Source organism: Rattus norvegicus, chromosome X (genome assembly GCF_036323735.1).
Source record: "Rattus norvegicus strain BN/NHsdMcwi chromosome X, GRCr8, whole genome shotgun sequence".
In the NCBI taxonomy this organism is placed as follows: domain Eukaryota; kingdom Metazoa; phylum Chordata; class Mammalia; order Rodentia; family Muridae; genus Rattus; species Rattus norvegicus.
The window spans coordinates 8102704-8128819 of NC_086039.1; the positions used below are offsets into that span (position 1 = coordinate 8102704).

Sequence of the window (26116 nt, forward strand, 5' to 3'; positions counted from 1 at the left end):
AGTAGTACAGGATTTATGTGGTGCCATCATCCACATAGGCACTTCAGCACTTTGGGATGTAGAAGCAGGAACACTGGGAAGTAGAGGCCAGGCTGAACTACACAGTGAGACTCTTCCTAAAGCCAAGTAAGCAGGGTTTACCTAGAGACAAATGATCCCTGAGCACAGGATAGTCTCAGTGAAACAAGGTAGCAGAAAATGAGGATCTGTGCTAGGAAATGAAGTGCTTATTTATCTATTTCTACCCACACTGCAAGTTAATTACCATCTCCCAGATTTCCATTTGCTTTTTCAAAAAGAACTATTCACACAATTTAAGAAACATTAACAACGAAAATCACTGTCATGCCAATCCATTTAAATGCATTGTCCCAAATGGTGGAATTATACCTGAATGCTTTAAAGGCTGTCTAAAATTATGCCTCTGTGAAGAATGAGCTGTTAATAATGTACAGCAATTGCTCTTAACTGCATGAAAAGATCTTTTTGTTTGGATACACTCAAACAGCCCTTGAGTTGAGTGCACCAAGACATAGTGAATTTCAAACTAAATAAATTAAAATTATCATGAACATTCCACTGCATGTCAAAACAGGAAAAGCCATAGCATCTGATATGAAATGAGATGAAACTGGTAATGAAGAGAAAATAAGAAGCTTCTTACAGTTATTTGGAATAAGAAATCAGGGTCAATGATTTTCAATACAGATGCACCTCTCTTTTAGAAAATATATCCAAAAAATTACAAAGCAGATGTGTTTGGCAGTAATTATACTGTCATAAGATTCTATCCTTTCAAAAGGATATATTTCAAGGTTCAGTGTGCTTATTACTGTTACAATCTTGACAGAAATGGGTGGAATTTACAGCTAAGATGTTGGGTGTCACTGCCAAATACAGATGACCAAAATGAAGAGAACCTGTCCTTATGTGTAACAAGAAATGAAAGAGGGCCTCTAATTTGATTTCTAAAACTTTCTTATTGGTGTGGTTTTATGATCCAGCCAGTAGATAAAGGAAGGCTTGCCTGGGGCTTGTTAGTTTATCCCTTTATACTTATTCTCTGAATATGACTATTTAAAACAAGCAGACCATTTTCTCTAGCCATTCTCCAGACAGGTTCTGAGATTTCAGAGTCATTAAAAATAGTTCCCTGTCCTCCAAGATAAATTTACTTAAGAGAAGTGACTTGTCCCATTTAATGCAGCTTGAAACAATCCCCATTATAAGATGTGAATACTAAACAGTGCTTTCATTATCGTTTGGCGTTCCAGTCACTATGCTAACTGCTTTCTGTAGCTTTCTAACTTCACCCAGGCTTTCGTGTCTTTAACCAACAATTTATTGTGCAGAGATTAGAATATACCAGGGACTATGTAAAGTGGTGCAAATTTAGCACACTGAATAGACAAGTAGCCCTGGCCTTTGTAAACCATACATTCTAGATGGTGTGTAAAGGCATTAAGAACATGATACATAGGCTAAAATGTGATGGATAGCAGCAGCAGAAAATAGCTGGAAGAGTTCTAGAGGAGGTATCAAACTTTTAACAGGGTTGATCAGGGAGAGCCGTATAGACAAGGTGACATCTGACCAGACGAGAAGATACCCAAGGTCTCAGCTGTTAGAAATTTCTGAGAGAAGAATATCATGCCTAGAAGAAATGGCAACAGCAGAGGCCCATGCCTACCTTCTTTGAGGCAGAGCAGGAAGCACAGTTTGAAAAGTTTGGGGCACGGGAAGAATTAAAGGGTCATAGGGATGAGAGGTGACATACAAGAAGGACCACATCAGCTCTTTGGCCCTGGAGGCCACCAGGAAGCTTTGGAAGTCTGTGTAATTTTACAGTCTAGGGCTCCCCCACTCCCACTAAATCACACCATTTCCCTGCCCCAAACAGGTTCCTTGCCCTGTCAAGCAAAGATGACTTTCTTATAGTCCTAAGTGACCCTCTTCCCTTTGCCTCTCCTCTGGAGTTCTTTAGACTCAATGGCAAGGTTACCATGTTGCATAGTTTTTGAGGGAACCACTTAACAGCATATGTTCATAAATGTATTCTGTGAAGATGGTACAACCTAACTGTGAAGACAGTAATGGCCTAGCTCTTTAGTAAGGCTAACGAGCTTTGTAAATGGCTTTGAACTACAATTAGGCCTTAGCGGAATCTCCAGTCATGTGTTTCTATTAGCCCCATTTCAATGTATGCTTTCGTTCCTCTTTCACATGACATATTTTCTGCCAGCTACCGCTGCAACCCTCTGCTGTCTGACGATGTCTTAGTGCAACGGTTTGCCATGCAGGGATGTTAAGAACAATGGAGTGGAGATTTCTTTGGCCTTCAGGTGGAAGGAAAGCCTGAGGGAATACAGGATATAAGCAACCATGTGTGACTTCTGATTAGAGGAAGCAAAAACATATTTTATTTGATGAATATCAAATTGAAAGAAATGAAAAAGGGTGCTAATAGTCATCAAAACTGCTGCTTGCTTTAATTTAGACTCAACCAGATTTTTGGTTTCCAGGCCTTAGAGCCTAAGGCTTAGGCTCTTGAGGACTTGTTTATGCTGAAATTCGTTTTTAAAAAGTTTATTTGAAAGGCATTGCTTAGAATTTAATGATTCGATATGTAAGAAAAATATCCCGAAGTCCAAACCTTTCAAATGAAGTTTTGATTCACTGTTGCTTGACAGGATGACTCTAACGGAATTAAAGCTCATCAAGCTGGTTAGCATTTTGTGTTTCAGAATTCTGCAGTTACCTCACTGCCCTCCAAGAGCTTGGCACTCCTTTTTTTTCAGTCTTGAATTTTTAGTTGCAAAAATAGAATCATGTCAGTATACTTTCTAATATTAACTAAATAATACTGTTATTAACATGTTAACATGGTATTAAACTGTACAAAATGTGAGTGTTGGGAATGCAATACAGTGTTGGTAAAGACAAAAGTAATTTGATATTGAAATAGTTAAGATACTTGATATTAATCGTCAAGATAAATAGAGTTAGTAGGTGAGATTTTTTTAAAAGAATTTGTTTTAAAAAAAAGAATTTGTTTTATTTGTAATTATGTGCACTTGTGTGTTTGTGCACATAAGTGCAATGCCCATGGAAGCCAGAAGAGGGCATCAGAGCTCCTGGGGCTGGAGTTACAGGCAGTTTGTAGGTGCTAGGAAATAAACTTGGTTCCTCTGCAAGAACTAGCTAGCTGTAGAGGCTATTTACTGCAGAAGTATCTATTAGGTAGTTTTTAAAGGATATTTTCATTTCCCCTCAGTGACTGGATAAGAAGTGGTGAGGCAAAATGTCGGTATCCGGTCTCGTTTGAGGGTCTCTGGGTGAAGACTGGCTACCATTGGTGGAAGCTAAACATTAGCTTTTATGGCTTTTCAAAGCCGAAGTGGAGCATGAAAAAAAAAAAACTAGGTTGACAGTTCCTTAAAAGCTTAAACATTGATTACTGTACAGTCCACACATTGTATTCCTGAGTACATGTATTCCTTCCAAGCTGGAACCAGGTGCCAAGTTCAGCATGACAGCATAGATCTGTAATTCCAGTACTTGGGAAGCTGGAGCAGGAGGATTATTGTGAGTTAAGAGACAAATCTGGACTACAAAGTGAATTCGAGACTAGCCTGTGTTATGTAGCAAAACTCTTATCTCACAGCAAGACTGTTTAAGAGCAGATATTCAAACAAAACCTTGTACACAAATATTCACGGTAGCACTGTTCACATTAGCAACGGCTAGTAACAGTTTAGATATTTTTGAATTTGCCAATAAGAAAAATATAGTATATTCATACAATGAGATATTATTCCAACATAATAAGGAATCAGGTACTTAGACATGCTAATATGTAGACACACCTTGAAAATATTGTGTTACTTGAGAGAACCCAATAACAAAAGCATGCATACGGTCCCATTTATATGAAATATCAAACAATGGCAACTCTGCAAAGACAGAAAGCTGATTAGGGGCTGTCAATTAGGGCAGAAGGCTGGTAGGAGGAAGGAAAAAATAGCTGTTTAGTGGGTGTGGTGTTCTTTGGGGTTATCTAATTCATATCCTAAATGTTAGGAATGGCACATTTTATGCTGTTTATATTGTACCAAAATAAAAAAGTAGAATATACTATTTTTTAAAGATTTCCTAATTTTCTTGTTTGTTGAAGTTTGGCAAGATGTTTTGAATCCCAAAGGACATAGGAAATGCAGGGCAAAATAGTAGCAGCCACCATTCGGACATCCGTGTCATGAGACCTGGATATCTGGGTGGAGAGCCTGGGGTTGGAGTCCCAACTCTCATTCTACGGCAACACTGCAGTGTTCTGGACTGGGCCTGTTTCTGTTGTGGAGTAGCTTGGTTATGTAGCTCTCACGTAAAGCCATGGAATTATGGGAGATACTGAGCTATTTAAAACAAGTATACAGGGAACCCAACAGATATAAATTTGAGTTGCAGTGAAGCCAGGATAATTTCAGTTTATGCAATGAAAAGGAAAATAAAATTTTATGATCTGGAGGCACTATAATCAGCGTAGTTAGAAGTGTATTGAAAGTTTCTAGCTACTGCTGGGCATGTCTTTTTCTTGTTCTCCCTTCCTTCCTTCTTTCCTTGTATTTTTCCTTCCATTCTTCCCTCTTTCCCTTCCTTTCCTCCACCCCTCCTTCATCTATTCCTTCCTTTCTGTTGTGGGGGTATACCACTTGTTCCTCTTCATGCTATGTTCTACTTTCAAGAGTAAAAGGAATATTTCCCTATTGCAGAGACCCAGAAAAGTTAAAAAATATATTTGATAAAAAGAAAGGAGAGATAATGTCCCTGATGTGTTATACCAATGTTTTCCATGATTGTTGTTTTGTCCATGTTATATAGGCTCATATATCTGCAGTTTTTGTTTTTTGTTTTTTTTGTTTTTTTGTTTTGGTTCATTTTTTCGGAGCTGGGGACCGAACCCAGGGCCTTGCGCTTCCTAGGCAAGCGCTCTACCACTGAGCTAAATCCCCAGCCCCATATCTGCAGTTTTATTGGAATCACACTGTGCTTACCCATAGAGCACTATGGGTATCCTTGATACCAAAAGGCACACTATTAGTGCTGTTTGCTTTTATGCACTGTCATGAGTGTTTATTTCATTGCTAGTGCATTTAATGATCCAGGTCTCTCCTTCTCAGCACTCCTATTCAGTTAGCCCTATGTCATGAATACTTAGTGACAGAGACTTTCTAAAATTGTGTTGACTGAGTTCAGTTCTCAAAACAGAGATGTCTAACCCCATTTTTCTGTTTCTAAAATAAACTACCTAAGACTTAGTAGTTTACAAAGAAGCATGTTCAACTGAGACTTTTTGAAACTGGGAAGTCTAAGAATATGATGCTGCTATGTAATAAGGGCCTTTATTTTATTGTACAATCACATGACAGATGGTATCACATAGCAAGGCAGAGCAAGTATGCTAGCTCAGGGTTCTATTCTTCCTTTTGTGAAGCCACTACCATCTTCTTGGTAGCCCATCCTTATGAGATTATCTAACCATAATTTCTTCTCCAAATAACAGCAGCATTTATTGGGAGATTTAAGTTTTCAGTACATGAATTTGAGGGGAAATAATCAAATCATAGCATGGACTGCAAAGAGAAATTGGTCCATACAAACTCAGCTCAAGGCTGGAAATCATTAATTGAGTTCCTAGGATGTGCAAGGTACTAGCTTTGATTTATAGCTCTGCACATAAAGCTCAATTCAAATCTCTTGTTCTTTAGGGAAGTTTTTTCCTAAGCCTCTCTTCTATCAGTCTAGATTCTGTTCTAGCAAAAGAGTACATATAGTAATACACAGGAACATAGGTTTTGAGGTTCTCATTCTAGCTTTTGGAAAACTGAACAGATTCTTTAACATATTCTCATCTATAAAATATGAATAATTATAGTACCAACCTTTTAGTTCAGGTGAGATAATCTCTGCCAAAGGTATCTGTAGCACAGTACCTGGTATGTTTTTCATAGTTAGAGTTTTACTGTTGTGTACAGACACCATGACCAAGGCAACTCTTATAAGGACAACATTTTATTGGAGCTGGCTTACAGGTTCAGAGGTTTAGTCTATTATCATCAAGGCAGGAGCATAGTAGTGTCTAGGCAGGCATGTGCAGGAGGAGCTGAGAGTGTTCAACATCTTCATCTGAAGGCTGCTAGCAGAATACTGATTACCAGACAGCTAGGATGAGAGAGGGTCTTAAAGCCCACCCCGTCAGTGACATACCTACTCAAACAAGGCCACACTTACTCCAACAGGGCCACACCTTCTAATAGTGCCATTTCCTGGACTGAGAATATACAAACCATTACACTATTCTTCAGCAAATGGTAGAAGTTGTTATTGCTATTCTTTTATTTGGTCCTGTTAGCTTGTGCCTTGAGAAATCTTCTGATGCTTGGAGAACCTAACTGTAGTATAGAGTCTGAGAAATTCAGATGACAATGTGCCTTTCATAGGGTTTCCCACAAAGAATATCCTTTGCTAATAGTACTGATTGATTGGCCTGAGTTACTGAGATAGAGGGACTCTTTTTTGTTGATTTTTGGCCTTCATTAAAAAAATATAAAAACTAAGTAGAGAAATCTCAATAGCCTGAGCTGTATGTAAAATGAAGTTTCTTTGGATAGTGGCAAGATCACGGATTCCAGAACAGGAAATTCATGATTAGGATAACCTTACATTCATTCACTTATCATTTCTCATTCATATTCTCCAAATCTCTTCTCCCATGTGTACGTGTACTTGATATAGGATCTCTCTATGTAGCTCAGGCTGGCCTTGAACTCTTAGCAATTCTCCTGTCTCAGCCTCCCCAAGTCGTCTAAGTATACCACCATACATAGCTTTCTGAGATCCTTAATTGATAATGATAATGACCAGAAATATCTAAAAGAACTAAAGACTATTAATCTGAAAGGTCCGACGATAGTAGAAGAACAAATGAAATTTCACTTTCCCATGTTTATTTGGGACTCCGTAAGAACTGAATTATTTCCAGTAAGTCAATTTTCTTGTGGAAGTTTATTCATGTAACCACCATGGCATTTTTCATTTTAATGATTTTGATTTAGTTCATCCTAGTGTAGGCTGCACAATTTATAGCTTTCATACAGATGATGTATTGTAAACAATGCAGACAATATGTTAGGCTTTGCATCCTCCTCATCAGTAATATGTTGTTATTGTTTGGCTTCTTTAGCACTTCTTTAGCAGTGCCGTTTGTCTTGTAAAGAGTCAGGCAGCTGAACTCTTACATGACTCTTCTAAGTTTTTTTCTCATTGCCAGGGTGTATCATTTTTTACTTTTGGCAACAGAAATGTGAACAACTGCTTTTTCCCTCTTCAAAATATCCTTCTAGTTTATTGACTTACAAATCCTGTGCTCCAGAAAAACAGAAACCTAAGTCAGTTACTATTTCTTGTAAGGAAGATGACGAGATATTGCACTAAGTTATATACTTGGTGACAGGTATTTAAACAACTAACTTCCTCATTGCAGATTATTCTCAAAGCGAACTAAATATTTTATTTATATAGTATGATGGTTATTATTTTCCATGATAACATCAGTGTCTTCTTGATGCTCCTAAATTAAGTATATGAATCAAGTCAAAGAAAACAATTGCTGGGCCTGGTAGCACAGGTCTGTAATCTGATCTAATAGGGAGCTGAGGTAGGAGGATCTCAAGTTCAAGGCTTGCCTAAGTAAATGACTGAGACCCCCCATCTCAAAAAGCAAATAATGGTAACAATAAGAGGATTAGGGTTATAAAAGGCTTGTTTCCCATGTCAGAGGCCTGATTCAATTCTTAGTGCTGACAAAGGAAGGAAAATAATAACTAACAAAAATAATTGTCCCCTGAGACATCATGCAAGTTTTATAAAAATAGAATTTGAATCTGATTAAGGGACAGAAAATATTCTTCTAGGTCATTTTGTGAATGTTGTTCCTTCCACTTTATTTGCAGAGATATCCTGATGAGCATCACTATGGGGAATCTCATAGACCAGGAGCTCATAACCATTGCACGCCACTACCGTGTGCCTGAAGTTATGGATCCAGACTTAGCATACTTAATTGCACAGGCCCATGAAAAGTTCAAGAAAAATATGTTTGAGAATTTTGACATGTTCATTTATAACTGTGTATATGAAGACAGAGAAAGGTAAGATTTGTCTTATTGATTCTAATAAATCACTTAAGTTTCTTTGAACTTAAGTAGTAAAGAAATTTATGTATTTTTATGAAAATAGGCAAAGAGGAAATTGACATGTTTCATTGTACTGAACATTTTTAGCAAAGCTATCTTAAGTCATAGGAGATGGGATGGATAGAGGTCTTCTATCTTTAAAATGAATAGATTGCCTCTTTCATTTTCTTTTCTTTCTAGGTGCTTTTGACTAAAATAGAGTAATTGAAGATGTTATAGGGTTTAATGATGAACTTTCTTACAGATTTGGGGGAGATATTTCTTTTTAAAAAATAATGAAACTCTGGGCAATCTATTTCTAATGGACTGCTCCATAGGTGTTCAGTTTTGCTAGGTCATACAAAAATTTTTTCAGTTTAAAAAGTTTTTGTTTTTATTTATGTGCTTTTGTATGTTGTTACTCTGTGTGCATGTGCATATCACTGTAGTGTCTGTGGAGGTCAGAAGAGGGTGGCGGATCCCCTGGAGCTGGAGTTACACATGATTGTGAGTCACCAGCATGGGTGCTGGGAGCCTCTGAGAGAACAGCAAGCATTTTAAACAACTGAGTCATATCTCTAGCTCCAGATTACTTTTTATATACACCTTGATGTGTGTTTGGATTTTAGATCTCAACATCTATATTGCAGAAAAAAGAATCAATTTTATTTATTTATTTATTTATTTATTTATTTATTTATTTATTTTTGGATTCTAGTTTTGCGTGTTCATGAGAGAACACTGGTTGACTGAGAATACTGGAGAAATTATTCTGTGTGACCTTTGAGTCTCCCATAGAGAATATAACTTGATTCTGAGAAAATCAAAGTGAATGCCCTAGTTAGGTTTGAGTTTAAGGAAAAGTCCAGAAAAATATCCCCAAGTCATAATATACTTGTGTTGAAGGCTCCAAGTGCCTGTCTAATTAGGAGATATTTTCAAATATCAAAATCAAGGTGACACTCATGGCTACAGTTTTAATAGGCTTTTCTGAGAATAATCTGGTCACCCCTGGAGTTGAAGCCATTAACGAAATGCAATATGACTGATTTTCCTTACGGTCAATTCCAATGCCAGTTCTCATACTTCCATTTTAGGCTCTACCTCATATGTCCCTTCCTGTAGCACATAACTCTTACTCACATGAGATACAATTCATAAAAGCACATTTACTTTCTTTGTATACAGAAAAGGTGTATTACCCACTACAGACATCAAAAGGATGTGCAAGTCTTCCAGGCTACCTTTGAGTGATGACTTCCTAGATTGCTTACTGTCCAGGTAAGTGAAGGTCCCCTTTTGAAGGAGACTGAACTTAATGTTTTTATTTTGGGGGCTATATTTAATTATCTTTGATTTTTGCCCTTGACTGTTTTAATCATATTGTTGGTAATGTACTTCTGTATAAGTATTATGAATTAAAACTTAGTCATGAGTTTAATTCTCAAAATGCCTGTTTGAAATTATTATTTCATCTTTTGGACATTAATGTGTACATGGGTTTCTGTGGCAAAATGAAATATATACCTTTATTGGTTATGATATTGCCATAAAATTTAGGCCAGACTTTTGAAAGCAGTAGTGACTGGTGTCTAAAGACATTTACTAAGAAGACATAGGGCTATGAACACTTGCTTGTCTCTTTGCCTCCTTCTCTAGAGCCAGGCATAGAACAGATGATGGTGCCATGAAAGGCACTGTTACCATACTGTCATATTTACATCCTTTATGCTTCCTATGCCATTAGTCCAAGCTCTCTTACCCTCTGACCCACATATCTTGATCATTTTGACATTTTTTTCTTTCTGCCAGATAGGATGCAGTACTTCATGTCCTTTTTGAAAACAACTTACAGTGGACAGAACTATTACCACTCTTATTTGTACATGAGTTGTTGAAGTTTAGAGAAAGATGGTATTTTGCCCAAGGTTACAATATTCTGGAAGAGTATATGGAACCTGACCATTGAACCTTCCTTCCAGTTCTCACCCCTTGTTTCTGATAGTTTTGACTCATTGTCTATAATAACCAGCATATTAGGATGCCTTGACAATTCCACCTTCTTTCTCTGGCTTCACAGACTTACTCTTTTTCATTGTTACTATCACCACTCTTGTTCTGATCTACATACCTTCCTGACTAGTGCAGGGGTTCATTATTGATCTTCTACCAATCTCTGCAGTTCTAGGTCTGTTTTTACACACAGCAGCTAAATACATCCTAGATGAAAAAATGTCTTTGTGTTGTCCATTTTGCATACCTGTGCTATTTCTTTGTTGTGTATAGAAAGATCAGTTATTCTGTCCTTAGTTCAGAACTTTTTGTTGGAGTGTATTCTCAAACATGTATACTGGAGAGTCTTCATCTGAGATAAAAATGTTAAAGCAAAGGGAAGGTGAAATTAATTTCTATGCCGGGGAACTGGAATCTAAGGTATCGGGAGAGGAATCTAGAGGAAGCCAATTCAGATAGATATATGTGTTCAGTGAACTGACCTAGAGGAATTCTCTAGAGATTAATCACCACTTTCTCTTCTCATTTCTTTTTTGATTGCTTACTTGTTTAGATCTATTAACTTTTATTTACTTGTAGCAGGGTCATCCTGATATAAAGTAGCCAAAATAAAGTAGACAACCTTGGAGTCTAAATTCTTCATAGTCATCATGTTTCCAAGGCCTCCAGTTTCTCCCCCATAATCCAGAGAAATGGGTAATCTGACATTTGCATGTATATCTTCTACCTTCCATTGTTTTTGGTTTCATCTGCTGTTTCTTCAGTAGGAAATAGCAACACAAACATGGCACTCTCTTATATCTGCTTAGCTAGTGATTGCAGTGATTTTTTTCTAAGAATTCTTAAAATTCTGTTTTTCTTCTTTTGTTCCTTACATAGTAATGAAGAGTTGTGACTTGACTTGACCCTCGATCCGTTCACATGTGGATACCTACTTCTAGCATTTTTGAGTTTTTGATTTACCACCCGTGAACAAGCAACAAGCTGCCCACCCAATCATGCCAGTTTGGGTATTTCATGTTGTCTCTTAAGTTCTTTGAATCACTTATGGTTGTGCAATCTTATACAACAGCTTTGACCTGTCTGAATCTCAAATCCCTTCCCTAAAATGGATTATTAGTTTACAACCTAGTATTTCCATCCTCTGAGCTCTGAAGAGTCACTGAGATATATGGCACAGCACCTGGTACTATCTCTTGGTTATAAACTAGGAGCAAAGCTAAGCCAGAGGTCACAATTCATATGGTGAACCTCAAAACTGAACTGGAAGGAGCCTGTGTCTATTTTGTGAAAGTTGGGTCTGGATGCCTTTCATACATTAAGCTGTCTCCTAGTCAGGAAGCTACAGATCTTTATTAGATTATCTCTTGATGGGCTTGAGGATAAGTTCTGCTGGAAAGTCCAGGGATGTGGGAGCCTGGCCCTGCAGGACCCAGAGTTTTTACACAATCCTAAGGCCAATAACCCATCATCCTCTCATTCTCTCAGCAGACTATTTTGTCTTTGCCTTTATGATTTGACAATAAATTCAAAAAGGCTATTCTGCAACTTGTTTTGGAATCTGTCTCAATCTCTGTATGACTGCCCCAAAGCCTGGCTTAGCTGAAGAGGTCATTCTTCTCTGCTTCTGAGCAGCCCATGTTCAGTCTAACTTTGCTTCTAATTGTGCAGTGACCCTTCTCCATACTCAGGGGAAACTTCAGACTAATCAGACTAGAAAATGGCTCATTCCCATTCCCCTCTCTATCCAATGTGCCCTGCCATGATTTGGGTCACATGCTTGGTGTTTTGCGTCATCTCTACAGATTCCTTTCAAAGACTGCCCTAATTCCTAATGGGCCCATCAGCCTGCAGCTTACGTTTAGATTCTGCATTCTTATTGTTCCCCACAGACTGCACAAGACTTTACAGAGGCTTGATGAGAGTTTCTTGTCTGCATATCCCTCCTTATGGTATGCTAAACCAGAACCCCCTTTGACGTCTGCGGTCTCCCATGGGAGGCAGGCACAGAGCTTGTTGTTTTTGCTTTATGCACACTGTGCCCAGGGTCGGGGCTGATTACCTGCCTTATGGTGAGACTGGGTAGCTGCTGAGATATGTGAATTCTGATCACAAAATGAAAAGCACAGTGGCTACAGGATAGGGCTCTTTCTTTTACCTAATGACAGCTACCTAGGCATTTTCCCTTGGTGGCAAGATTTCTCTTCTGTTTCATTCCCTTTGTCCTTAGAAATCAGCTAGGTCTTTTCCTTATTAGTGCAACCATAAATGCACTGTGGACTTCACAGCCTTCTCATTGGCAGTTGACTCAGGCCCCAGCCATTTGTGTTGTAAGAGCTGGTATGAATTCATCTTCATCACTACCCAAGTTCATTTCACTAATGCATAGTATTAAACTTCAGCTCTATGTAGTGATGGCTAGTATCAATAACAAAAAGTTGTGATACTTTGTATTGACATAGTGTTATGAACCTGAGAATACTTGCTGAAGAGCATATTAAAAGCTGTATTTTAATTGGTGATGGGTATTATTCAACATTTCATAAGTGCAAGCTTTGAGATATGAGGAGAGTCATTGACAAAAAAAGGGTATTCAATGCCAAGGTGAATTTCAAACAGAGTTGTGACTCAGTATGACACTAAACTCTTGCTTCTATTCAAGCTCCTATAGAGATAGGACTCTGACCCCGTCATCTTTGAATCCTTAGAGACTTGTTCATTGCTGGAACACTGTATGTGTCTTGAATCCACTATACCCAACTCTAAAATCCAACTCAGCTACTCCCTAGCTATGTGGTCTTTATTTATTCAACCTCCATGAATCTATGTTTAGATGTGAATGTCTTTAAGTACTTTTGAGCAAGATATTTTGCTTCTTAAACCTCAAAAGATGGAGGGAAATCTTAGGTCATTCCATCTTGTATTCCTTGGAGAACTAGAGAATAAAAAAGGTGGCCCTCTCTAATTTTCACCTTCTGAGACTAGATGGGGAATTCAAATGCAGTCTTCTCCCAGAAGCTCTGCCACAAGCTAGTCTTTTATGGCTGGCTTTGGGTCCCATGGAATGCCTTAGAACTACCCTCCCAAGAGAGCTGGTGCCTCATCCAGAAAGATCTGTTAAAATGGAAAAAGTTAACAGGGCTTTAAAATCATCTCATTATGCTTTGCCTAGCCCTGCCCCCTCTTAGAGGAAGTGCTCAGTCTCAGGCAGTTTTCCCCAGAAATACCTGGCAGTGAGGCTGAAAGCAAGCACTGAGCCATGTGGCTATTGTTTCACGATGTTTGGTGTACTCTTGAGGGCTTCATAAAGGAATGGTGTTTTTTACTGTTTCTTCTACCGCTCCCTTCCCTTGGTTCCCTTCACTCTTTTCTTTTATCCGTACTGTGTTAAATATACATACCCACCCAGGCCCTTTCTGTAGGTTCAGATGCGGGTGACTTGAGGTTGAAAAAAAAATCTAAAAGAATCCCACACTGTATAGTCCATATTTAGCAGTCATTACCCACTCCACCAGGAACTTCTAAATTTCTATTTAGAGATGGAGCAACTTAGAAATAGCCATTTACTTACTGTCAACCTGAGTGATGCCATCTTGTCAACTGCACCCACCACAGTGGCCCAGAGCTTCTCCTTCCTTGTGCATCGGGCATCACAGACCGGATGTTTCAGAGCACACTTTGTGGATTCTGTGATAATGGACACAAACTAAGTGTGATTATGAGTCCAAGTAGGGCTTCACTGCCTTTCATTCTCTTCTGGACCATTTCCTAAGGAGTGAGTATTTCCTAAGTAGCCAGTGTAGCAGAAGAAGAGGCAGGTTCGTCTTTGGCGAAATATAGTGCCCACTAATCTTCCACGTCTGTGGAGGGTGAAAATAAAGCAGCACAGCATTATTCCCCGTGGCAAGAGGGTGGCTGGCCTCTGCAGTTTTCGAACTATTCATCCCTCTTGGGAAGGGAAGCATGAACATCAGTCAAGCATCCCATTAGACTGGCTTCTAAGAACGCCCACCTAGCAAGGCCTCAGGAGGCATGTTTGGGGGCTGTTATTATGTAGAGAGGAACTAGAGAGATTGCCTTCCCTCCCCCTTCCTCCACAAACATGTCTCCTAGTTTGTGTAGGGAAGGAAATGGTGGATTGCTAGAGCATCAAAGGGAAAGAAGAATTTATGGAGGCCTTAGGAAAACACTTTAGCAGTGTGAGCTGGCACTTGAATGTGAGGAGGCTGACTTTTTAACAAGCATAGAAACACTTAAAAGCCAGAATTAACCTTGCCCTTTAGGGCAGTCACCCTGGAAGGCTATGCACAGATTTCAACAATGTTGCCATAGAAAGTTCTTCTTTGGAATTGGCTTCAAAGCCCTTTCAAATGAATTTCTTCCTGAGTGGCAAGTCTCCATCCTTTGACTATAGATCACAGTTTTATCAAAACCAAATGTCCTTTGGTGAGGAGTGAAATAGAAAACTCAGGTGGAGAATCTGGACCATGTTTTGGATCAAAAGCCTGGTGCAATTGTAAAATGTAATCTATTTTCTATAAAGTTCATAAGCTTTTCCAAAATCTTTTGAAAGGATGTTTGAGACTTGGCAAGTGGTTCCATTAGTCATCAGACAAAGAGGTCTCCATGATGAGTGCCAGAATCAATAACCTTCAGGGGCAGCTTTTTGTTTCGGAGTGACCTGCTTGGCCTCACTCCCCTGATATTCAAACCTTTCTCTATCTCTGAACTGTTTTCCTTTCTCCTTCTCAAACCTGTCCTGGTTTTAATACCGAAAGGGCCTCATCTTTAGATTTTCCCTTACATTCTTATTGAAAACATGATAAATATTGAATAGAAATATATACTATAATAACAAACAATAGCATGAAAAAAAAATCTCACATCAGTGGTCCAAGAAAGAAGCTATGCACAGAATTTAGGATCAGGAAAGAACATAGACTAATTCCAAGGGAACAGAATCCCAACTAGGAGTGTCTCTGACTTTCCAAGAGTGTTACTCCTACGTTTACTACTGGGAGAAGCATGCTTTAGGATCACTTCATCTGTTTTTAGTGCCCTTTAAATTTTTATTTATACAAAATTGATAAATGCTTAGAGTCAGTGTAACATAAAATCAGTGGAGCATTTTGTTTAAAAACAACCATACTTTGGCTGTATTAGCAGCCTTGTTAACCCTTCTAACTACTTCTGCAATTACAAGAGTAGCACGCACAAACCACTGTATTTTGGTTTATCAAATTTGTCAGTACCTACTAACCTACTTTGATAATGACTGAGAAGTTAGCATAATTGTGATTCTATTATTATTATTTCTGTATGCTATGAAGATATTTTCTTTATTCCTAGTGTTCTGGAAGTTTACGGTAGAACTTAGTATGTGTATGTGTAGTATGCCAAGAACATGTGTTTAGGTCACATGTTCCTTTCTTGTATTCTTCTGTTTTCTTTTCAGGAATGCAATATGTTTCCTCATTTTACATCTTGCTATCTGCCTCTGATCCATTTTAATTTTATTTCTCTGGTCCCTTTCTTTTTTCTTGTTGTCCATTTGATTTCTGTCCTTAAAGTTGGATGTTTAGTGGGGACAGAAAATATCTTGTTGACAGTGAGCTTCACTGCACAAATTAGATCCCATCACTCCATCTTTATCAGGGAGTATCCAGAAAATGGAATCTGGAGATTTCTCCAGAACAATTCAGAGTATTGTGAGAAAAATCTTGTGTACGTGTGTGTGTGTTTTCAGTTGTAGTACAAGGGCGGATGGATTAAATGGGGAAGGAGAGTCTAAAAATGGTTATTGCTATTTTAGAAGTGGGAAAAATGGAGCAGATCATTCTTTTTTGTTGTTTCATTTAAGTTACATTTTTAATATTGTTCTTACATTTTTCTAATAATTTATTCTTTCATTCACTTTACCTTCGAATCACAACTCCCTTCCACTCCAACCCTTACAAATCCTTCTCCCCATTACTTCCTTCCCTTCTTTGAGTGGAAGAACTCTCAACCCCCCTCCTTGTGTACTGCCCTATACTGGGACATCTAGTCCTAGCAGGACTAGCGACATCCTCCCCCACTGAGGCCCAACCATCCAGTCCAAGTAGTGGGAAGGGGATCCAATGGCAATAAACATGGATCAAGACAGCCTCTTAAGATAGCCTCTACTTCACTTGTTAGGAGGCTAACACGAAGACTAAAGTTCACGTTTGCTACGAATGTGTAGGGTCCTATGTTTACCCCTGCATGGAGAAGTGATCATTCTTAAATTCAGGATATAATGTTCTCCTCTGACTACATATGTTCTACCTCTATAGGACTGGAATTTCTTTAGCCTTTTTAATTTCTCTGAAGCTAAAACCTTTCCCCACTACTACACAGGGAAAGATACCTACAGGTTTAATCACTTGTGTCTTCAACCAATCCTTGGCTTCTGTGCCAGGTTTTATTTCTGCTTGGTTGATGCATAGTTTATTCCCTCTATCTCTTGGGATTTCTATGAGTTGCTGAGTATCTGAGCTCCTCTCCTTGGTCATATAGTGCTTCAGTTTCTATTCTTCTCTTCTGCCAAGTCTGATGTTAATTCTGAATCTGCTTTTCATCTTGCAGCACATTTGAAATCCCTTTCCCATTGTTGTCCTCCCTGCTGCCAAGCTGTCTTTGCCATTGTATATATTATTTTTATATTTCTGCTTTTTATTTTTTTGTATGTAAAAGGTAAGACTTGTAATAAAAGACAGAGAAAAGTTTATGTTGATCCATTCTGATTAACTGACAACTTCCCAGGAACAAAGTATTCTTGCCAGAAGTTTCAGCCAGTCTTATCTCTTTAAATTGAAAGATTATTTGTTCTTTGCCCCTTGAACCCTTTGAGGATATTTACACATACACAGAGATCTTCTAAGAAGAACTAGAAAGTAAACCTTGTAGGATCTTAGCACATAAACTAATTGGGTTTAAGCCTGGCTTTGGCTTAAAATGAAAAATAAAGCTTTTCATTTCATGACAATTTTTACACATATCTAAGATGTCTACACCTGTATCAACAGTTTTGTTCCTTCTTATCATTTGATTCAGAAGTATGTCTCACAAATATCCTTCTAAGTAGATAAATAATTAGATATATTGAATCTTACATATCATGAGGTAGGCAAGAAAGTGAGGTGCAGTTAGGAGATAACTAGGAAACATGAGCAGATCTCAAAGTTAGTTACAACAAAATCTAGTAAGTCTTCCTATAGTAAATTTTAGAATTTTTTTCTGAGTTCCAGTGCAAATCAAATCCAGGCAAAGGGCTTCAGCTAAGATGCATTTCGGGAAAAGACCTTCCTAAGGGAAGCAGTTATTTGAACTGCATTTACATGAACAAAAAGAAGCAGAAGTTACTGAAGGTCAACAGACCTGAAAGCCCAGACAAGGAGAGAATCTTCAGGTCATGTTTGTGATCAGAGATGTGAGCAGGGACCAAATTAAGTCAGCTCTTATATACCTTGCTAAGGATCTTAGGTTGTATTCTAACTACAATGGGAAGCTATGGGAGGATTTCAAGCAAGGAGTTAAGTGAATGGCTCTATATTTTAGAATGAGTTCTCTGAGGGATAGTGGGCTGCTGCACCCAGCATAAGAGTTGATAGAAGGAATAAGGTCAAGGTGGGAAACTGTGCTCTAATCCTGATGAGTGGTGAAAGTGGTTTGAGATTAGAGGTTAGTGAAAGAGATGGGGAAGTTAGTTAGATTTGTAATATGCTGGGTAGTTTTAACACAAAAGAATGCTCAGTAGATTGTGTGTGTGTGAGGAGTGAAGTTGGATGTGACTCAAGATCTAGTCAGGAACTTTACTGCCTGGTTACCAAATAGATGAAATATAACCGTTTGCAATTCTAGGATTGAATGAGTGCCCTCTGGAATTCATGGTGTGGGAATTTCCTGACAATTACATTATCTTCCATAAGAACAAATAGGAACACTCATTTCATTGGTGATTGCATTTAGTTTCCCAGTCTTTTAAAATAGCACGCACTTTAAAAATATCATTTATATTACAAGTGACTACAATATCTATAATCTTCAAAGGCCTTGAACTTTAGGCTCATTGCCGCTAGTTTTTATTTCTCACTAAAAATAATGTATCTACTAGTCCAAGAAAAGGCTTAATATGTAAGAGTACTTGCAGCAATTCCAGAGGACCTAAGTTTGTTTTCCAACACTTGTGTTGGGGAGCTCACACGTCCTTATAACTCTAGTTCCAGAGCATCTGATGCCTTCTTTTGGCCTCCATCAGTACACATGTTACGCACATACACAGGTAGACATAAATAGACATTAAACGTTGGGTCTTGTGTCACTCTTGAAGCCCTGTCTGGCTAGTTGCTCAATCAGAAGCCTTCAAGTCATTTTCAAACATATGTCCCTTACCACTATTGTGTGTGGGTGTGTACATGCATGTGTATACATGTACATGTGTGCTTCTGAGTGTGTGTGCACACATGTGTACTCATACTCATGCACATGTGCATGTCTTTTAGGAAGCTTACATTCAAAGTGGCATCCAGAATGGACAATTCTTCACTGCTAGCACTTTTGTCTAAACCACCATCTTTTCTATGTGGACTACGTGAGAGAGATTTCTAACTACCCCCTGCCACTTTTGTGGTTACCCCAGTATGCTACTCATAGGACTTAGATTGTTCGAATAAGCTTTAAAACTATATTAGGCTCTATTTTAGTCTTGTTAGGCTGCTACAAGAATATGCCATAGATTAAAACTGCTTTTTAGAATTCTGGCAGGGAAGATACTAAAAAATAAAGTGCCAACCTATTGAGTCTCTGGTTGAGAGTCCTCACCTGCTTCTTAATGGGCTCATTCATGCTGTGTCCACACATGGCAGAAAGAGCAAGACATTCTCTTTGCTACTATTCTGTATTCTCATTTATTTCTGGTAGTTTGTGACAGGGTGTAACTATGGAATCAAAGCTTGCCTCAAACTCACAACTCTCTCTATTATCTTTATCCACCCTCCGGGTGCTGAAGTTTCAAACATGTGCTACTCTGACATACTCTTGTGACCTGGTTTCAGGAAGGCTTTGCCTTACATTTCACCTCCTGTTATTAACACATTGATGCCTAAGTATCAGTGTAGGTATTTTGAAGGGATCTGATCATCCAAAATGTTATAGATCTTATAAGAAAATAGTCCAGTAGCTCCTAGATTTTTCTTAGAAGAAATGTCAAAAGATTCTGTATGGCCTTCTTCTCTGATCTCAGGTCCCACTCAGTCTATTAAGAAATATTTTCTTCAAGACTCTCTGTAATGGAATGGTTCTCACCAAACATCTTTAGTTGAGTTTTAGTAGTTCCCCAGAAACATACACAAATAAAAGACATAATGGTCCCACATTTTGACTATAAATATGCTCATAAACAGAGATGTCTTTTAAAAGAGGTGAAATGATGAGTGAGCCAAAACTCAAAGGATAAACAGTGGTAGGGGGCAGCATGTTGGAGTTGTATCCCAGAAATCTTGGCCAAAGAAAATGTACACAAAGAATTACAGAATTCCCTTTCCTGTGTTCTACTCTCTGTTTATTCTACTCTGTTTAGATGGATGAATCTATATTACTTCAGCTTATAACATTTTGGGTGCTGTGATTTTTTTTATGAATTTGTAAATACGAGCTATTGTTTTCTTAACACTTTGAAAAAGAAGAAAAACATCTTTTGATTACTTATGCACATGTTACTTTTAAGAGTAGAATCCTGGAGCAGTGTGCTTGGAATAATATCTTTTTCATAACTTTATCATTTCCTTAAATATTGGCATAATGAGATTAATAAATAATTCACCTTAAAATTTGGCAGGATGTTGCCAAATAGGAAAAATAGCTTGAGGTACATTAAAATGTAGTTAGGCACTATTTCAGTCATTATAACAATTATGTTGAAATTATTATCTTAGTGATCAAAATTCTGTTATGTAAAGTTGAAGATTAATTTAAATCAGTATCCATAATTTAAGATTCATTAGTTTTGACGTAACTTTTTTTCTTTCTTTTAATTTAATTTAATTTTATTTTATTTTTTAACTTGAGTATTTCTTATTTACATTTCGAGTGTTATTCCCTTTCCCGGTTTACGGGCCAACATCCCCCTAATCCCTCCCCCTCCCCTTCTTTATGGGTGTTCCCCTCCCATCCTCCCCCCATTGCCGCCCTCCCCCCAACAAGCACATTCAGTCTTAGCAGGACCCAGGGCTTCCCCTTCCACTGGTGCTCTTACTAGGATATTCATTGCTACCTATGAGGTCAGAGTCCAGGGTCAGTCCATGTATAGTCTTTAGGTAGTGTCTTAGTCCCTGGAAGCTCTGGTTGCTTGGCATTGTTGTTCATATGGGGTCTCGAGCCCCTTCAAGCTCTTCCAGTTCTTTCTCTGATTCCTTCAACGGGGGTCCTGTTCTCAGTTCAGTGGTTTGCTGCTGGCATTCACCTCTGTATTTGCTGTATTCTGGCTGTGTCTCTCAGGAGTTGACCTAACTTATGATGCATGGTAATAATTTGTTTTCCTTTGTTCCAAGTGAAAAACTGGCTTTTTTTCTAATTATAAATTGAAATCAATTCAGATGATACGGATTAGTCATAATAAGGCAAAAATCATCATTTGACTTTCTAGAGATGGTTTTCTTACTATATAAGTATATTGTTACCATTGTCTCTATTGCTTCTATGTAAATATAAACCTAAAGTAGAATAAGAACTGTGCGTAGGGTTCTAGAGAGATGGCTAAGTGATTAAAAGTGTGTATGTAGTACTCTTGCAACAGCATTTGCTTCCTAGCTCCCACATCAGGCAGATTACAACTGCTGGCAACTTCTGCTCTAGGGCATATAATGCCCTCTTCTGGGCTTCATTGACACTGCACTCGCACGTACATACCCATAGACTCACACAACACACATACACATATAATTAAAATTAACTAAAATAAAACAAAACTGTACATACTATGTTATAACCTTCTTTACAGTTTATGTCAAGAACATATTTCTGTTGCTTCTAACATGGATCTACATAACCCCATTTAATGGCTACATAGTAAGAGATAGAGATAATTTTCCTTTTGTAAAAACCTAGTAGTAGTCAAAATTAGTCTTAAAAACATTTAAAAGGTATGTAATTTAAGAACTACAAGAGAGCTTCATTTTATTGACATGAATCAACCACTAAAATAAAAAGCCCTTCAAATATTCTTAACAAAATGTAGTGGTGGTCTTACCTATCAAAATGTGGCAACCTCACTGATTGTTTATTGAACTTCTACCAACTACTACAACTGGGAAATTAGATAGGTGAGATCCCTGTTTTCAAAAAAATATAGATTCTGGGTGGATTAGAAATAGATAATCCACTAATAAGAAATGATGATAACATCAGCTATTGAAGCATGCATGGTAATATATTCTGTAGACTGAATCAAATTATATGCTTTCAGGTTTGAAGACAAAGACCAACAAATAAATTATGAGATATTTTTCTCCCTCCTGAACTGGAGAATGAATCCGACACCTGATCTGCAAGCCCCGCCATACCTTAAAGAGGTAAATTTAATACTTATTATAGAAATAAGCTATTGCTACTTCCCTTATATTTTTAAGATCCTGTGTCTTTGAAGTATGTTCCAATGGGATGTAGTAGCAACCTCATTGCTCTTGGAAAGAACATTTTCTGGGTATTTCTGTTGAAGGCTAATTCACTTTCTATGCTGAACAAACATATATATAGAAGAACAGAACTTTTCTCTTGCAGTTGAATAGCTTTTAGCCCCAGTTACATCCAATTATATGGAAGGATAGGTTACACTTATAAATAGATATGAACATTGTACCAAGATGATATAATTATCACCTCTACCTGCAAATCTCAAATGTCCATGTCAATAACCCTTAGTGTATCTGTGGCTTAAGAGCTCTTAGCTCATCTCTCCCTTCTAGAAACTTGAGGTGGTAAATACTTTCATTCCTATTGTGGAGGTGAGAAAGTTAGAAAACAGCAAGTATGTGGTATACCCATAATTTTAAGTCATATCTGTTCTACTGCAAAGAGTAAACATGAAAAATATTGGCTGAGGGTATAGCTCAATGGCAACATGTGTGTTTCAAAATCACAAGGGCCTCAGTTTGTTCCCTAGTACTATCTATTCTCCATCCCATTGCCAAAGAAAGAAACTCTGTCTTTTTGATATACTTATTGTTGGAAATATTGTCGTCAGTTAACCAAAGCATAAGATACCACGAGAGAAGGAAATCACTACTGACATTTGCCCTGGTAACCTCATACAAAATGGGGTATGGTCATTATTCTGCCTTTCCATAAAATATCCTTCTATTCTGTGTTAACTATCATGCACTTGTCTCATTAAGACAGCTTCCATTGTTCTAAGCCTGCTTGGTCATCCCTGGGCCTGACCTTTGTAGCTTGTATCAATTGGCCCCCTAGCCCTTAAGCATCTTCAGCTGCCTAGTCAGAGGTTTGTGCTGGCAGGAAAGAGAAGGGAGAGAGATGGGAGAAACCATCTCCCTCCCTTTCCAGTCACATCCTCTAAGTGCATAGTATCTGCTCAGAAGTTCATATAACTGGTGATCTAGGTTCTAGTAACTGTCTTTACATGCTTCTTCAGACCCAGGAGCTTGCACTGACTCTTTGTTATTAGTAGACCCTGGGAACTGGAAGATTTCCTGTTTTGTCCCCTCATCCCCCAATCCATCCTACAACATTTTAAGTACTGTCCGTCCCCTATTCCTGCACATTCTATCTCTGTGGCCTCAACCAATCACACCTGAAAAATAATATAAAAAAATGTGTCTACCATGGACATTTGCTGATACATTTTCTTGTATTATTTCTTAAATTTAATACAATTGTATTTTCATAATATATACATTTGGTTAGGCACAAGGTACCTAGAGATGATTTCAAGTGTATGGGAGGGGGCTGGAGAGATGGCTCAACAATTATGAGCACTTGTTGCTCTGGCAGAAGACCCAAGTCTGTATGTGGTACATATATATGCATTCATGCAGGCAAAGCACTCATAATATAACAAAGTAAAATTTTTAATATTAAAAGTATGTGGAAGGATGTGTATAGGTTCTACACAAGTACAATGTCATTCTATGTAAGGGCTTGAGCATGCATGGATTTCTGTATTATGTGTGAGTTATCCTGTGACTTATCTACTTTGATGCTGAAGGATGAGGTACTTACTCTACTAAATTATTTGCCACTTACTCTGGTTCTAGAAATACTATTTTCCCTAAGGAACTCTGAATGATGCATGACCTTGTTTTTACTGAGTGAAAACTTTGCTTTTTTTTTTCACTTTGCCCTCTCCTTTTCTTTTTTCTTTCTTTCTTTTTTTTTAATTAACTTGAGTATTTCTTATTTACATTTCGAATGTTATTCCCTTTCCCGGTTTCCGGGACAACATCCCCCTAATTGCTCCCCTTCCCCTTCTATATGGGTGTTCCCCTCCCCAACCCTCCCCCCATTGCTGCCCTCCCCTCAACAGTCTACTTCACTGGGGGTTCAGTCTTAGCAGGACCCAGGGCTTCTCCTTCCACTGGTGCTCTTACTAGGATATTCATTGCTACCTATGAGGTCAGAGTCCAGGGTCAGTCCATGTATAGTCTTTAGGTAGTGGCTTAGTCCCTGGAAGCTCTGGTTGCTTGGCATTGTTGTTCATAAGGGGTCTCGAGCCCCTTCAAGCTCTTCCAGTTCTATCTCTGATCCCTTCAACGGGGGTCCTATTCTCAGTTCAGTGGTTTGCTGCTGGCATTCGCCTCTGTATTTGCTGTATTCTGGCTGTGTCTCTCAGGAGCGATCTACATCCGGCTCCTGTCGGCCTGCACTTCTTTGCTTTATCCATCTTGTCTAATTGGGTGGCTGTATATGTATGGGCCACATGTGGGGCAGGCTCTGAATGGGTGTTCCTTCAGTCTCTGTTTTAATCTTTGCCTCTCTATTCCCTGCCAAGGGTATTCTTGTTCCCCTTTTAAAGAAGGAGTAAAGCATTCACATTTTGATCATCCGTCTTGAGTTTCATGTGTTCTGTGCATCTAGGGTAATTCGACCATTTGGGCTAATAGCCACTTATCAATGAGTGCATACCATGTGTGTTTTTCTGTGATTGGGTTAGCTCACTCAGGATGATATTTTCCAGTTCCAACCATTTGCCTACGGATTTCATAAAGTCGTTGTTTTTGATAGCTGAGTAATATTCCATTGTGTAGATGTACCACATTTTCTGTATCCATTTCTCTGTTGAAGGGCATCTGGGTTCTTTCCAGCTTCTGGCTATTATAAATAAGGCTGCTATGAACATAGTGGAGCACTTGTCTTTTTTATATGTTGGGGCATCATTTGGGTATGTGCCCAAGAGAGGTATAGCTGGGTCCTCAGGTATTTCAATGTCCAATTTTCTGAGGAACGTCCAGACTGATTTCCAGAATGGTTGTACCAGTCTGCAATCCCACCAACAATGGAAGAGTGTTCGTCTTTCTCCACATCCTCGCCAGCATTTGCTGTCACCTGAGTTTTTGATCTTAGCCATTCTCACTGGTGTGAGGTGAAATCTCAGGGTTGTTTTGATTTGCATTTCCCTTATGACTAAAGATGTTGAACATTCTTTAGGTGTTTTCAGCAATTCCGCATTCCTCAGCTGTGAATTCTTTGTTTAGCTCTGAACCCCATTTTTAATAGGGTTATTTGTCTCCCTGCGGTCTAACTTCTTGAGTTCTCTGTATATTTTGGATATAAGCCCTCTATCTGTTGTAGGATTGGTAAAGATCATTTCCCAATCTGTTGGTTGCCGTTTTGTCCTAACCACAGTGTCCTTTGCCTTACAGAAGCTTTGCAGTTTTATGAGATCCCATTTGTGGATTCTTGATCTTAGAGCATAAGCCATTGGTGTTTTGTTCAAGAAATTTTTTCCAGTGCCCATGTGTTCGAGATTCTTCCCCACTTTTTCTTCTATTAGTTTGAGTGTATCTGGTTTGATGTGGAGCTCCTTGATCCACTTGGACTTAAGCTTTTTACAGGGTGATAAGCATGGATCGATCTGCATTCTTCTACATGTGGACCTCCAGTTGAACCAGCACAATTTGCTGAAAATGCTATCTTTTTTCCATTGGATGGTTTTGGCTCCTTTGTCAAAAATCAAGTGACCATAGGTGTGTGGGTTCATTTCTGGGTCTTCAATTCTATTCCATTGGTCTATCTGTCTGTCTCTGTACCAATACCATGCAGTTTTTATCACTATTGCTCTGTAATACTGCTTGAGTTCAGGGATAGTGATTCCCCCTGAAGTCCTTTTATTGTTGAGGATAGTTTTAGCTATCCTGGGTTTTCTGTTATTCCAGATGTATTTGCAAATTGTTCTGTCTAACTCTTTGAAGAATTGGATTGGTATTTTGATGGGGATTGCATTGAATCTGTAGATTGCTTTTGGTAAAATGGCCATTTTTACTATATTAATCCTGCCAATCCATGAGCATCGAGATCTTTCCATCTTCTGAGGTCTTCTTTAATTTCTTTCTTCAGAGGCTTGAAGTTCTTATTGTACAGATCTTTTATTTGCTGGGTTAAAGTCACACCGAGGTACTTTATAGTATTTGGGAGTATTATGAAGGGTGTCGTTTCCCTAATTTCTTTCTCGGCTTGTTTCTCTTTTGTGTAGAGGAAGGATACTGATTTATTTGAGTTAATTTTATACCCAGCCACTTTGCTGAAGTTGTTTATCAGCTTTAGTAGTTCTCTGGTGGAACTTTTGGGATCACTTAAATATACTATCATATCATCTGCAAATAGTGATATTTTGACTTCTT

General features: G+C 38.3%; 1 protein-coding gene across 2 annotated transcripts in view; it reads left to right on the forward strand.

Moving 5' to 3' along the window:
• Efhc2 (EF-hand domain containing 2) overlaps window positions 1-26116 on the forward strand; it is a 200471-nt gene that overhangs the window by 159101 nt on the left and 15254 nt on the right. For both annotated transcript variants that reach the window (XM_017601976.3, NM_001106952.1), the window contains exons 12-14: window positions 8010-8207; window positions 9420-9512; window positions 21727-21832. In XM_017601976.3, the coding sequence (XP_017457465.1) occupies window positions 8010-8207; window positions 9420-9512; window positions 21727-21832 (397 nt within the window). The remainder of the gene's footprint in view (window positions 1-8009; window positions 8208-9419; window positions 9513-21726; window positions 21833-26116) is intronic.